A 15261-nucleotide genomic window follows, 5' to 3' on the forward strand; every position below is an offset into this window, starting at 1 on the left:
GTTGTAAATACAAGCGTTTTTGTATGTGTACTGTATGTGTTTGTGAGCATACGACTGGATAAATGAGACTTTTAGTATACCAATGTATTCTCATCATATCCTACAAAAATGTACACACAACTGTTTGTGTGATATCATATGAATTAGTTCCCCTCGAATTATGGTATGTCCTTAATGTACAGTAATGTAATTAAAGTAACAATTACCATGGTTATGTTAAGGAAGAGAAACATGTGGAGGACATACCTTAAAAGTGCACACAGCTTCTAACACCTTTGTTACATACATGTTACTCTGTGGAAAGGTCTCGGGGTGAAGTCCGGTGTTTTGTGATGGATCCACCACATCAGCCTGCCTCACTATCACTGAGGACTGCTTCCTTGTTTACTTCCATCACATGATTGTAGCCTTAGAAAAGAAATAAAAAAAACATGGAATATACACAAATTTGGGTGCATTCATTTTTCGAAGGAAAACCTACGAACTGTTTGTGAGAACAAAACAGCAAAGGAAATGCTTTTTTGGCTTTTCTAGGTCACATGATGCTATGTGACAAGGTACAAGGTAGATATATTTTCATTTTTCTTTAACATAGTTTAAGAAGAAATGAAATTTTAAGGTGATCTGAAGTCCTGCTACATCTTGGTGTTGAAGGAGGAGTTGAGGAGTCTCACAGTCTGGGGAAAGAAGCTGCTCTGTAGTCTGGTGGTTCTGTAGCAGATACTTTTGTATCTTTTTCCAGATGGCAGCAGGGTGAACAGACCGTGCTGTCTTAACTTCGAAATCTAAATATCTGTTAACCAACACCTAAACTCAACTCGATCCTGTTGGGCCAGTAGTGGATTTATGGGCCTATCACTGAGCTTCGATCCATAACATGATACCAATAATTCCTCAAGTATAACTTCAGCATAACTTCACAGTTTCATACAACTGCCCTCAATTATCATGCAGCTGTTTTCCTTTGCTTGTCGTTTTCTCCCTATTTTCTACATAATAAAAAAAAAATCATGCACCATGCAAACTCAATACAGTTCATATAATAAAGGGACTGACTTTCTGTTACTTTATCCTTTTTTGTCTAATTTTGGACAAATGTCTACCCCCGCCCTTTGCCTCCCTTTTTAGCACACACACACACACACACACACACATATATATATATATATATATATATATATATATATATTAAACTGCATTACCTGTACATACATTGCTTGTTTATACTCATATTACTACCCTGTTTACACTCATGTTTATATATAGTTCATACTGCACTACCTCCCCAGTATATACTAGCACAGTATATGTTTTAGCTGTGTATATTACACCTCAGCAGTACATATTTTATCTCACTTTCATGTCTCTATTTTTAAGATTTTTAATAAACCACACTGCCTCTCCCCTGTATGTTGTTATTGTCTTATGTCCCTTTAAATTTTCTGTGGTGTATGGTAGCTCTGTGGGAGCACCCTCAATTTTGTTGATGACAGTGAAGACTATTCTATTCTATTATAGGAAAATATGCAAAAAGTAGATATACAGTATGATGCGCAAGTGATCGGTTTAGCTAGGGAGAATGCAACGGACTAATACATATTTTTTCCTACCAAAAAAGAGATAAATTGAAACAACCAATTACATATCATATTTTTGGAAAAGCATGACAGAAGTTTTGGAAATTCAGTCATGCTTTCAGAGAAAACCGATACTCCTACTGAGCCGTCAGTTGGTTTTCCACAGTGATGCATGGACTGTTTCACACCAGTGGAATTGGCAAACCAACTCTAACTTAACTTGATCCATCATAACCAGTCAAATAACACATGGAGTCATACTCTATGTAAAGAAAAACAATTGACACTTAACATCATCTGCCGTTTCACATTTTTTATCGTGTTATCAGAGAGTGCAGCATGCACTAAAGTAAGTTAGTAGATTGCAGGCATATGTCTTGCGTATGAATAAAAATACTCACTTCTCCCAGATATCATTTTGCCTTTGGAATACTATCAGCCAAGAGGTATGAGACCTTCAAGGCAACTATGTTAACTGAGGTTGTCATGAAGAGTGGAATGTTTTGTCTCGAAGTGTCACTTTGACGGCTTCATCCAATCCATATTTTATGTAGCAGTCATTGTATTTTTGGTTAAAAGCTGTTTTTTTTTGTCGTGTTGTCGTCTTTATTGTCTTCCTCTTTGCCTACCCTTTTCAGCAGCTCCAGTAAAAATTACGTGTTAACATGAAGTGGGGGTTGGTAACCTCACCCACCTGTGGTCACTGAAAGGTATGATAGATAGACACTTACTGTTTTCATCCCAAAGGAAATGTAGGATACACGAACAGTATACGAAACACACTCAAGACTAGAGGTACAGGAGAAGAACATATACAGTATGTATGTATGAAGATGTATGTACATTTCTCACAGATGTGTTCAAGGAGAGATAATTGGGACCAGATGCATATGTTTTCATCAAGGCACATGGTAGTTTCTGGTAGTTTAAGTCAAGTTTCTGAAAATTTAAACGGATCTAAAGGTATAATTACTTAAGGTAAGCTGCTCCCTGCAGTGAGGCAAGGAAAACAACTCACCCCCAGCACAAAGAGCCATGTTACATCCTCATATACCCCTTTATCCACCAAATAAGCTCTGGTGGTTCTTGAACTGGTTCTGTTCAGGATACTTTTAAATGGAACCATTGTAATCAAGGATGTGTCATCAGCAGAAGGCATTGCACAATGCACAATAGAAGTAAACAGAAGAAGCAGCTTCGCAGGTGACATTGATTACTGGTGAACTTTTGTTGTGTTATCAAAGACATGTTTTACCCAAAAAACATACACATGCAGAGGTCTAATTAATGAGACACACCCACTGATATCGTCTCAATTTGCACTTCAAGTCAAGAAAAACCTTAAATATTTTGGTTCCAGAAGAGAACCAACTTTTTGGGTTTCGATCTGATTTATTGTAGGTTGAAATGCTCTGAATGGTTCAACATTAGGTGCAGGAGGCAGAAAGGAACTGGTTCCATGTTTGTGGTAAAGGGTAAGTGAGGGGTTTTCTGGTGGTTTTGAAACTGACTGGCAACATCCATGGGTGGGAGGCCAGTGAGATTTTATTCCCTTATCACAACAGTGCCCACACTGCATACTTATTCCCAATCTTGGCATGCATACAGGCCAAGATTGGGAATAATGCTGTGTTACCATCATGTGGGATGACAGTTAGAAATAGAAAAGATATTAATTTTTACAATTGATGACAGAGGTTTGATGCAGAGGTTGCCATGTATGTAAAGGTTAAAATCACAGTGCTTGGCAATGAGACACTATATCCATCAAAGATCCCTTCTTATTAAAAACGTTTTATGCTCTTATGCTCCTTGACTGTGATGTTTGAGCGTTACAGTGCAGAGTGATGGATGTGCAGAGTTTGACTCTAGGAGAATGTTTTACCTAAGATTTAGTGGATGTGCCAGCAGCATTTTACCACATCACAGCTAGTTTAAGGTGATCATGATCCAGTATGTAAATTGCACAAGTGAGATGTGGTTGTGTGAAGTGTGCCGGTAACACACTGAGCAAGGACTCAGTGATGCTGCACACATTCTGTGTCAAAATGAAAAGTAACGTCATTTTGGCAGAAGGCATAGATATAATTTTAAGGAATCTTACCATGGTAATTGAATATTTGTGGAAAAACACATTGGACACAAATGACTATTTACATGTGATAAAGCATGTCTAAAGGGGATCTTTAAATTAGTTTTTAATTACCTTGTTTCACAGACTTTGGCTGACTTGAGGCACCCATGTTTGTTTGCAAATGCTAGTGTACTGTAATTACAACTTGGATGCTGATGTTGTAAACTGGTTGTTAGTTAGTCTTTGGAACAACAGGTCTGTGAGCTGTCAAAATTGTTTGATTATTACAGAGCCCCTTAAGTCCTAAAAGGTGACTTGTTTGCAGAAGTTAATAGGCTAACTTTTCATAGATTATCAGATTATCAGACCATTAAATGATGGGGATATGAATCGGCTTTTCAGAAATCAGGAACAAATGCTATAGATGCTAGTGGAAGAGATGCTACACATTGGTGAGATTTGAATTGGACATTGATGAGTGTGGATGTTCTGAACAGGTAAATTGAGTACAAAACTGTGAGCCCAGCAGTGTGGTGTGTCCAGTATATGACAGTGTACTTGTGTATAAGCCTGGATTAATCTAACCTAATACCAATGTGCTCCTCAGCCTCGTGTATGGGAGCTCCAGGTCATCCCATCCAGACTCAGAGCTGCTCCACCGGCAGACCTACGGCACCCCTCACCCCCTCCAGGGCTATGCAACCAACCACCACCCAGGAAGCTCCAGACAGGGAGGAGCCTGGGGGGCTGCTGGACGCACGCTCGGTAAGGATTTACAATATATGATAATAATATATTAAAGTATGCACTTGTACCTGTCCAACTGAGGCATCAAAACCGGCAGCGCTGTGAACGTAATTTGTCCTGCTGTTAACTTTATTATTTTTGAGAATACATTTCATAACATGCAAATATTGTTTATTAATTACAGAACATATTTGAAGGGTTCCTTTACATTAACAGATATCTTCGCTTGTATTTAGTGTCCTAAATCATGTTTTTGTGTGTGCACTGCAAGAAGTATCAATCAACAGGTGTTTATTCATGTTTATCTGTCTTTGCAAATACACTCTTCATAAATGACATGGGAGGGCTAATATTTCGATTTATTTTACACGTTATCAATTTCATGTTTCTTGTGTGTCATCCTCCTGCCGTTGGAGTTGCAGTTTGTCCTCTCCCAAGTTTCTGTGCGTACACATGGGTCAAAGTTTCCGTAAAACAGTGGACATTGTCTTGTCAAGTTTTTTTTTTTTTCATAAATCCTAAGTTTTCTTAGAAAGTGGTGTATGCCTTTTTTTGTGCGTACCCAATGTTTATAAATAAGGCCCCAGGTCTCATTCATGTTTATTATGAAGATGTGGCATCTCCAAGGTCTCCAGGTTATCTACCAGACAGCCTAAACCTCCTCACACAAAGTATATAGGTGTGAAAGATCATGGGACCCCTCAGATTCTTTTACCATAATAATGATAAGTCATACATCTCTTTTTTTTCAAAGAATTATTCTACCACAACATGATGCCCTTACAAAGATGTGCAGCTGTTACTTCATTTATTTTCCCAGCCTACACCACTTGTTTTTTAAGTATTTTAGTAATTTATTTATGTATTTATGTGCTTCATATGTTATAACTAAAAAGGATTTTTACTCAGTTGACCTGTTTCTTTTCTTGCTGTTTTTATACTATCAAGATGATCCAGTGTCAAAATGGGCAGAATTCTGTGGAGATATCTAATAGCTTTTCTCATTGATAATCTTAGCTGCTATTACATTTCTAACATTTTTAGTATGATCATATTGAATAACAATAAGCACACTTTTAATTATTAAATTGTTTATTAAATTAAACCGTTTATAGCTAGCACATCAATTGGTACACATAGCTGTCAATCATGACATGGCAATCATCATCCCCTTTTTATAGCATCAGATAACTAATTAAAACCAATTGTGTCAGAAAAAAATGAATAAAAAAATGAATAAAAATGACATGAAAAAACAGAGAACATCTTTGGAAAAAATGATTAGTCATGCACTTTGAGTTCATAGGTTGGCCTATTTCCCATTCACTAACAGGGAGGGGTGGGCTCTATGACCTGCATTGCAACCAGCCACCAAAAGGCAATCGAGATGTTTTGGCCTCACTTTTTTGGAGCTGCCATGTTGTCCATTTTTATATGTAGTCTTTGGTGAGAATTAAGCGAGGGTTGCGGTTTCTTACCAGGTCTGTCGGGGCTGTTTGACGCCAGCCTCCATCATGCTAGCCCCTCGGGTCCTGACCCTTCCGTCATGAATCTGATTTCGGCTCTTGAATCGCGGGGTCCACAGCCGCCACCCTCTGCCTCCTCCCTCCTCTCTCAGTTTCGCACTCCCTCTTGGCAGACTGGTGAGTGTCATCCTGTTATGATAATGCTACGTTTGCATAATAACTCTCATGTGTCATTAGTTCTTGTTACTATTAAAATACTATTATTTCATAATAATACAATTTTCAGTTTGAAATAATAAGTAATGATTTAATTTACAGAATAACTTGTTTTCATTTCCAGTACTTTTGAAATATATTTATGTATCCATTTCATTTGCAAAAATATACAAGAAGTAAAGAAATTGTAAATTTGCTAATTAGTTACATTTCAGTAGTGATTAGCTTTAACTAACAGTGTCCATGTAATGTTGTGTCCTGTAGCAATGCATACACCGGCCCCAGCGGAGCTCTTTATTTCAGGAGCACTTCCTGGCTCCAGCTCCTTCCCCTCCTCCTCAGCCCTTTCTGCATACCAGCATCCTGGCTCCTTCTCTGGACGATCTTTCACTCCCTCACTATCCCTGCAGGACACGCCTACATTTAGCCCGACCTCCAATGGTTTGCTATCCCCTCATGATCCCCTACTGCACATCAAAACACCTTCACAATCCAGCTTGGGCTTTGATCGCTTACTGTCTTCCCAGAGTGCCACTTACAGGGGCTCCCAGGAGCCCTCAGCCCCTTCACAGACCCAAGCCCCTCCCACCTCCTCCAGTTGCCACCTGCCCCCTCCCCAGTTCAACCTGTTGTCCTCCCAGCTCCACAACCAGTCCTCCCAGCTCTATAATGCCTCCATGTTCTCTTCCACACCAGCTCTGCTGCCCACAGCCCCACCTCCGCCCCAGCCTCCTCCAGAGAGGGCAGTTTCCCGACAGGACAGTGTGATCAAGCATTACCAACGCTCTTCCCCAGCCCAGTCCTCAACACTCCCCCCACAGCAATATCCCAGCTGTGGTGGGTCATCGAGCTACCAGCAGATAGCCAGCCACCACCGGCATTCTGGACTGTCCTGCAGCCCCCTGGGGGAGCAGAGCCCATCCTCTGACCCCAAGCCCTCACCCCGGTTGGAATCCAAGACATACCGACCTATCATCCAAACTCCCTACACATCCTCGTCATCCAGCTCCTCAGCCCCCTCCTTATCTGGCACTAAGGGAGCCAAGAGTTCCAGTTCCAGTAGTGGTTACTCCTCTTCAGGCTCAGCATCATCCTCATCCCGTACCCCACACACGCCACCATCAGCCTCTTCCACCTCCTCTTCATCCTCTTCTAGTTCCAAGACAAGCACTGGCTCCTTGTCTGCTCCCTCTTGTCAGCAGCCCCCACCTCAGTCAGCAACTGCACCACCTCCTCTACCAGTGGTGTCATCCAACCTTGTTCAACAGCCAGCACCCAAACAATGCCTCTCCACCTATGGTTCTCCACCTGTTGCTAAATCCAGCACATGCCTCCCAGACCAGACCCCTCCCCAGCAACATGCTCAGTCCTACTCTCCCAACCAACCTCCATCTACACACATGAGCCAGTCTTATGGAGGCTTTAACTCACCCCATGCTCAAGACCTGAGCTCTGGAGTTGGGGGTACTGGAGGGAAGGCCTTCACTGGTATAGGCTCAGGAGGACGCTCGTTTTCTGCAGAGATAGTCTTTGGGGACTCCAGCTTTGGCTCAACTTCTCTCAGAAGAGCAGGCAGTCCTTCCTTAGGGTATGGGAGTGCTGGAGGATCAGCAGTAAGTGGACCTGTATCAGGAGCTGCTCCTCTTGGCAGTGGAGTTGGATCTGCAGGATCCGCCAGCGGACCCTCTAGTGTCGGTAATGGCGGCACCAGCTCCTACCACATGCCTGAGTCTAGTCCTTCACCTTCTATCAATTCTACCATCAGTCGCCCTGGATTGCACTCTCCTGCTTCTGCTCGCCCTGCACAGTCCCCCGGAGGCTCAGGGGCCAACAAATACTTGTCATCTATCCTCTCGCCTTCTTTTATGCCCTCACCACAAGGTTATCCTGACACACGGCAAGTGCAGAGCCAGTCCTACCACTCAACACCACCCAAGTCAAAAACAGAGACCAACATGCTGGGAGTTGAGCGATCCCAAGATGAAGAAGAGGATGATGATGATTTCCTCATCCACCACTTACTACATGCCCAGAGTTCAACTCCCCATCCTTCCCAGCATCACCCCACTCCTCAGCAACTACCCCAGCCACTCCCACAAGTTAGGGATGTGGAAGGCAAGGGGGTGACCTATGACATTAACAAGATGTCAGAAGAGCGATACCACCTTCAGAGTGTCATTCGCACCAATAACATTGCCAGCAGTTCGGGTCCTGGGACAGCAATTGGTGATGCAGCCAGCAGCTTGAACAGTCAGTTGGAATTATCACAGAAGAAACAGCAACAGGCCAAATCAGAGTTGTCCATATCAAAGTCCACAGCTGGAGGGGTAGGAGGGGTTACTGACTCTCTGTCACACTCCCATACTACCCACTCGCATCAACAACAACATGACTCCATGGGATCTGTGGTCCATTATGGAAGAGGGGACCCCTACACACAGCATCAACACTCCCAACATCCCCATCACACCTCACATGTGTCTTCACAGCAACATTCTCAGCATCCCCAAATATCTCAGCACTCTAGGCACTCTCAACACGCACAGCACTCTCAGCACACTCAGCACAGCCATCCCCATTCCCACTCTCACAGCCACCCTCACATGGAGCTAAAGAAGCCTTCAGATGCAAATGACAATGCCTACTTGTGTAACACACCAGATGTGCAGCAGGCTCGACAAAGCCAGGTTCCCCTCTCGCTGATAGATTCATCGCCAGACCCTCCCCAGCAAACCCACATGCTGCAGTCTGTCCTTTCTCATACCACTCGCACTAAGATGGATCCCTCGCAAGCCCCCCCACAGCAGCAGCAGCAACAGCAGCATCCTTTGAGCCAGCAGGTCATGATGGGTTCAGCTGGAGGGGCAGGGCCTGCTGGGGTGGAGTCCCATCCACAGAACCAGTCCGCACAGATGCAACTCCAGCTCCAGACCCAGGGTATGGACACCCACTACAGCCTTGGAGCACCGCCAAGAGATCAAACTAGAACCAGTCAGAACTCAGTGTCTCCACTAGACATGCTAGACCAATCTCTTTCCCGGACAAACAGCAGAGGCAGTGGAGGAGCTCTGGACAGAACAGGGGTTGGGGTTACTGGAGGGGAGGGAGGTGGTGGAGACAGACATAGACAGCAGCAAAGACTTACACCCCACCACCATCCCCAACAAACAGCCTCAGATCTCCACGACTTCCTTTCTGAGCCAGATTTGGGCTTGTCCACCCCCTCACACCTGCACCACCTCAACCAGCCACAGGCCCATGCCCACCCCCATTCCCACCATCAACAGCAAGTACACACTCACCATCAGCTGGCACACTCTCAGTTAGCTCACCCACACTCCCACCGGATGGCAGCAAATATGGGAGCCCCCCAACAACAGCAGCAGCCCCAACAAAGAGAACCTGAAACTCTGTCACACTCCCAGTTAGACCAGCTCAAACAGCATCAGTTTGACACAGTGAGCCCAGTGGGTAAAGTGGGACAGAATCAAGTCCAGCAGCAACAGCAGCGGTTTGCACCGCTAACATCGATCTGCTTTCCTGACTCTCTGTTACACGATGAAGATCGCTCTTTCTTTCCTGAGATGGATGACATGTTTTGTCCAGCTGATTACAAGTCAAGCTGTGCTGAGGACTCTGGGGCAGGACAAGCTGCTCAAGAAAGCCTTACCCAGGGCCATGGGCAGGGGCAAGAGGGTATGGAGGCCTTAAAAACAGGAGAGGGCTATGATATGGTTGGTCATCACAGTGATCAAGGCTATGGACAGTATTGCCACAGCCTTCCAGGAACAGGGAATGGCAATCTACACTTAGACCTCGACTCTATGAAGACGCACGAGCTTCCCTCCACTGTGAATACTGACCAGCTTGGCCTCATCCAATCCCAAACACCCTCGATGGGGTTGAGTTCAGCAGTTCAAGGAGATGGCTCAGTCAACAAGATGATGGGAGCTGTAGGGGTGGGTGGAAGTCCAAGTACCCCTGGTCTGACCTCACCTATATTCTGTTCCTCGAGACCCAAAAAGCTACTGAAGACCAGCTCATTTCACTTGCTCAAACAGCGGCGTGAGCCGCAACCTCAAACAAAGAAAAACTATGCGCAAGAGTACGAATTTGAAGATGACGAGGATAAAGCTGATGTTCCAGCTGATATTCGTCTCAACAGTCGACGCCTTCCTGACCTGCTCCCAGACTTGGTGTCTAGTTGTAGGAAGGCTGGTGGGGCATCAGGAGTAAGTGGGCTCAGTCCCCTGATGGGTGACATGGACTTCTGCCACCCCTCCAGCTACCCTTCCCTTGGACACCCTCCACAGCTCCTCCCCCATGATGGCCCCAAAAAAAGGGGCCGAAAACCGACTAAACCAAAACGTGAAGGCCCTCCTCGCCCACGAGGTAGACCACGCATACGTCCTCTTCCAGAGCCTCCTTACTGCAGGGGGCTGATGGGATCAGTGGCTGGAGAAAGTAGACGGGGTCGTGGGCGGGGCCGAGGGCGTGGCAGGAGAGAGGAAGCTCTAGTTGAGATGCATCAAGATATGAACAAAGCACAAAGCCTCCCATATCATCATCATCAGCAACAGCATCGACAGCAGCAATTCAGCCAACAGCAGCATCTCCAACAGCATTCACACGAACTTCACAGACAGCAGGCAGACCACCACCAAGCACCACAACAACAGCATCACCTGCATCATCAGCAACAGCATGTCCCCTGTCCTCACCAACAACCGCATACTCAACAGCAGCAACATCAACAGCATCATCATCATCAACAACAGCAACCGTCCCATCAGCAGCAGCCAGATCCAATCACACCTATCAAGGTAATTATCTTGTTCTGTTTTTATCAAGAATCATAGTCGCACCTAAAATGTTTGAATGGGCCAAAATGATCCTAGCTTTGATTTGAACATTAATCAACTTCCTGTGTGAACTGAGGAAAAGAACAGAAGTTCTGATGATGAATGAACTCATTAATTATGACACTGAGATGATGATGATGATTACATATGCTGTGTGTGTGAATATAATGTATCTAGTAAACTTCACTTCTAGTTCTTTGGATGTTATTGTTTAAGTTTTAGTTTTTAAATATGAAATGATATCTACATTTTGTTTCCTAAAGGCCCAGTGTGTAAGATTTAGGGGGATTAAGTGGCATCTAGTGGTGAGTTGCAGATTGCAACCAGCTGAAACTTCCTTTGATTAGAAGTCCTTAAGTGTTCATTGGAGGTTTTAAGCAGGAGCCTAATTATCCACAGAGGTCTCTTCCTCTCCAAAACAAACAGAACAGGTGATTTAAACTTGTAAAAACACTGAATAAAGCAATGTCATGTTGCAAATGAGTGTTTTTCACATGCTGTTAGGCTCATTAGAGATGGGCTGCTAGCCTAGCATCTGCTAATCTGCTAATCTGTGCAAATTTGTAAAAACAAATAGACTGTGTGAGTATTTAAAACACCTATGAACAAATTACAGTTCATCCTATTGTTAATGACCTCCAGCAGCTAGGGTACAGATTATACTGACTGCATGTATACTGCAGATAAAATGGGATCAACAATAACAATTCAGGTAGTTTAATACTGCTACTTTGGTTTTGTCCGTCTTAGCTTCAGAGTGGTGATTAATTACTGTTTGCATGAAAGTAGAGTCCAAATATATAACTGAGAATTTTGGGGACAGTTTGGCAAGTTTGCTTTTTTTAAGATACTTTATGATTAATATTGGAAAGACATTAACTCAGAGTTAGTGTTAGCATGTAGTCAGACTTGTGCCTAATTTATACTCATGCGGGAAAGCTTGTGCAGAGCTTCTGCAGAGCCCCAGAGATGGTTTGCAGGACATGCAGAGAGCCGCGGAGACGCCGCAGAGCTGCATCTTGTCCCTGGTGAAAAATGTGTGCCAGGCACTGCAGAAGTTTGATTGGACATCAAAGCTGGGAGGTGGGATTTTCAAACAACTCGCATGTGTGAAATGACATGCTACATGTGGTTGCAGTAGTAATAATTACAGAAGTATAAATTTGGCATCAAGCTTTCTTGTTAAGAAATATTTCATTTAAAGCAGCACACCTCATAAATTAAGAATTCCAATATGTTATTTGCACAGCCTAGGCAAGTTCAATCACTGTCTGTGAACATGGGGCAGTTGTCGCTCACTGGTAGAGCAGGTTGTCGTCCAATCAGAAGGTTGCTGGTTCAGTCCCTGGCTCTTCCTGTCAACATGTCAAAGTATGTTTGGGCAGGATACTTAACCCCAAATTGCTTCCGATGCTGCGACATCTGAGTGCGTGTGAATGGTTACTGAGTAGCAGGTTGCACCTTGTATGGTAGCCTCGGCCCGCAGTGTGTGTATGAATGAGTGAATGTGACATGTAGTGTAAAAGCGCTTTGACTGGTGGAAAGACTAGAAAAGCTCTATACAAGTGCTGTCCATTAACATTTACCATTTACATGAGCTCCTCTCTGTCAAAAGAAACCAGAGAAACAAGTCTTGTGATGTCATCAAGACTAAAGTCTGGAGCTGCTCCATAGACATTATAATGTTTTTATTTTTATTTTTTATATACCCAAATGAGCTTAATTCTGTTGTAGTGTTTTCTGTGCTGAAACAGAAAATGTTCCTATATACTCAGAACATTCTTCTGGCAGATCTCAGTGTCATCTTTAACATTTTACTATTAGTGGTCCGTGGAGCAGCTCCAGACTTTTTACCTGAAGACATCACAAATTTGAGTTTGAGCATTCTAGTTCATGGATTTGGCAGAGAGTTGTTCATGTTTACTAATGTTTTTGGACTTGTTAGACCATAGGAACAACATGTTTGAATTTTAAAAAAATTGATGTACTCCCCCTTTAAGACTGATTTGGTATCAGCTCTGGACAGATAAATGCTTCATTTACTAGCATATTCAAGTGAAGCAACAACAGATGAAAAAACAATTATTGCTCTCTTTAAAACTCTAGCAGGCCACAGATAGTGATATGTCTCTCTTTTTTATTTACCGTTGTCAGCAGGTCTAATTGATTGATACAATGGTTTTGACTGAGCTCAGAGATAGCCTACGAGTACAGTGGCTCTCTCTAAGGTTTAAAAATAGTCTTTTTCTTTTTTGTGCAGTTGTTTCAGGGTGCGGTAACACCATCATTCACTCAATAGTCAGGGATGATTGTTTTTAATGATTCATGGTGAAATACTACATTAGAGAAGAAGAGGCTGCATTGCTGCTGCTGGCAGTGAATGCAGGAAAACGGCAACAGGTATGTGTGCATACACAGTATATATGGGTGTGTGTGTGTTTTTTTTTTGGGGGGGGGGGTGTTTACTCCCCCTGAGTCTGTGTACAATACTTCTTGATAAGCTTGCTTGTTACCACAGACTGACCAAAAAGAAGGTAAGTCTTGGAGCAGAAATGAACGAAAAGTTATGCTTAGCATTATAGACTAGTAGACTTAGGGGTATAAGTACTCTGGTGGTGCGTGCTGTGCACTACTTACAATGAGTTTAAAAGAAAGAGGGGCACCTGTATTCATGATAGTATTGAAAAACATATCCTTGGCATTTCTAAATACTCTGAAATACCTTAATACTGTGAAACTGCCCAAGCCTGTTGACTAGTGTGATATATCTCTGTGAAACTAACCACTGACACAATTCGGATTACTCGCTTATGTTGTAGATATCCAAGGTAGCAAAGCTACATTTATTCCAACAAATCAGATGTTGTAAACTTTGTGCTAAAAGTGTGAATGTCTTCCTTTTCACCCTTCCATCCAACCTGTCTGTCTCTCAGATCAAACTGCCCATTCCCACCATGCCTTCATCAGAATCCTTGTTGAGGACAGATTCTCTGTCCAGCACCGAGCCGGTTCTGTCTGATGGATCGGTGGGGTCTGCACCATCTCTGGGTCTGAGTCCAGGACCCAGTGCCGCTATGGACATCAACAGGAATGAGGTGAACCAAGACAAGATGATGAAGCATCAACAGAAAGCTGTAGAGGTACAGTAAAGAGCACGCATGAAAAGCTTAGAGACAAGCTGAGAGTTTTCATGTGACTTTTCACTAATTTTACCGGCAAAACTCCTTTATCACTTTCTCTCTGAATGCCAAACTTTTCTTGGTTCGGATAAAACAGACAATCTTGAAGCATAAATTAATTTGTAATCATCTCAAGTATTAAAATGTTAAGTGGTGGGAGGATCCTCACATTAATTCAATGCAGAATTTACAATGCAAATTTCAGTGGACTGGCACTGTGTGATGTGTGACCAAAGCTAAGAGTTTTATTTTCTGGCCCATCAAATTATGGTCAACAGCTTGACGGGAGTGGCTTTTTTTCACATGGGGAAGGGCAAAATGACAAATATCTTCGAAACTAAATATTTTGAAGGAATCGGAGGTTAAAATCTAGTCTAATTATATTAACTTTGGATTTATTAATACAAAGGGGGATCAAAGGGAAAACTTTTTGGAAGAGTAGAAGCTGTCACCTGATATTAACCTAAAAGAGGCTTAGATACATTTCTTTAGAGTAATCCATCCAAAGTATCAATACACTAATTATTGATCTACTAGTATTAATCAGCTGCTTCCTTTGAAAAAAAAAAGATTTTTTTTTAATGTTTTTGTGTGTTATTTACCCCCAACCCACCCTTTTTTTTAAAAAAAAAATTAATAGAACTTAACAAGGTAACTTTGTATGAATTGCTGTTCTGTAACAGATTGTTAGTCAACAATTTTATACTTATTCTTATTGTGATGCTTTTTTTTCTCCATAAAAATCGGAAAATGACAAAGATGTGTGTGTGTGTGTGTGTGTGTGTGTGTGTGTGTGTGTGTGTGTGTGTGTGTGTGTGTGTGTCTGTGTCTGTGTGTCTGTGTCTGTGTCTGTATGTGTGTCTGTGTGTGTGTGTGTGTGCAGATAGACCATATGATGTAAGGAAACTGTCAGTTCATCAGTTGTGGGCTGCTTCCATCTCACTGTTGGCTGAGGTCTGTCACTTCTTGATGTCAGGGTGTGTGGGAGGAGGAGCTGTAGATGTGGAGATGGCAGCAGGCGACCTGTGCATGACGGCTTCAACTTTGTATTTCATTTTAGAGGGAAATGAAATGTAGTTGCCTCAGCAACAGTGAGACATACTGTATCTGCAGTCAATATTTTGACTGTGAAGTGACACC

At 42.9% G+C, this 15261-nt stretch overlaps 1 protein-coding gene across 2 annotated transcripts in view; it reads left to right on the plus strand.

Annotated features, from left to right (window-relative positions):
* Window positions 1-15261, plus strand: part of prr12b (proline rich 12b) — a 47847-nt gene that overhangs the window by 7556 nt on the left and 25030 nt on the right. The window contains exons 2-5 of one of the 2 annotated variants that reach the window (XM_088091205.1): window positions 4259-4416; window positions 5880-6041; window positions 6345-10903; window positions 13876-14082. In XM_088091205.1, coding sequence (XP_087947331.1) covers window positions 4259-4416; window positions 5880-6041; window positions 6345-10903; window positions 13876-14082 — 5086 coding nt within the window. The remainder of the gene's footprint in view (window positions 1-4258; window positions 4417-5879; window positions 6042-6344; window positions 10904-13875; window positions 14083-15261) is intronic. The other variant, XM_088091206.1, reaches the window with a different exon arrangement.

This window comes from Plectropomus leopardus, chromosome 18 (genome assembly GCF_026936395.1).
Source record: "Plectropomus leopardus strain MGB_pleo_1.0 chromosome 18, ASM2693639v1, whole genome shotgun sequence".
Lineage (NCBI taxonomy): Eukaryota > Metazoa > Chordata > Actinopteri > Perciformes > Serranidae > Plectropomus > Plectropomus leopardus.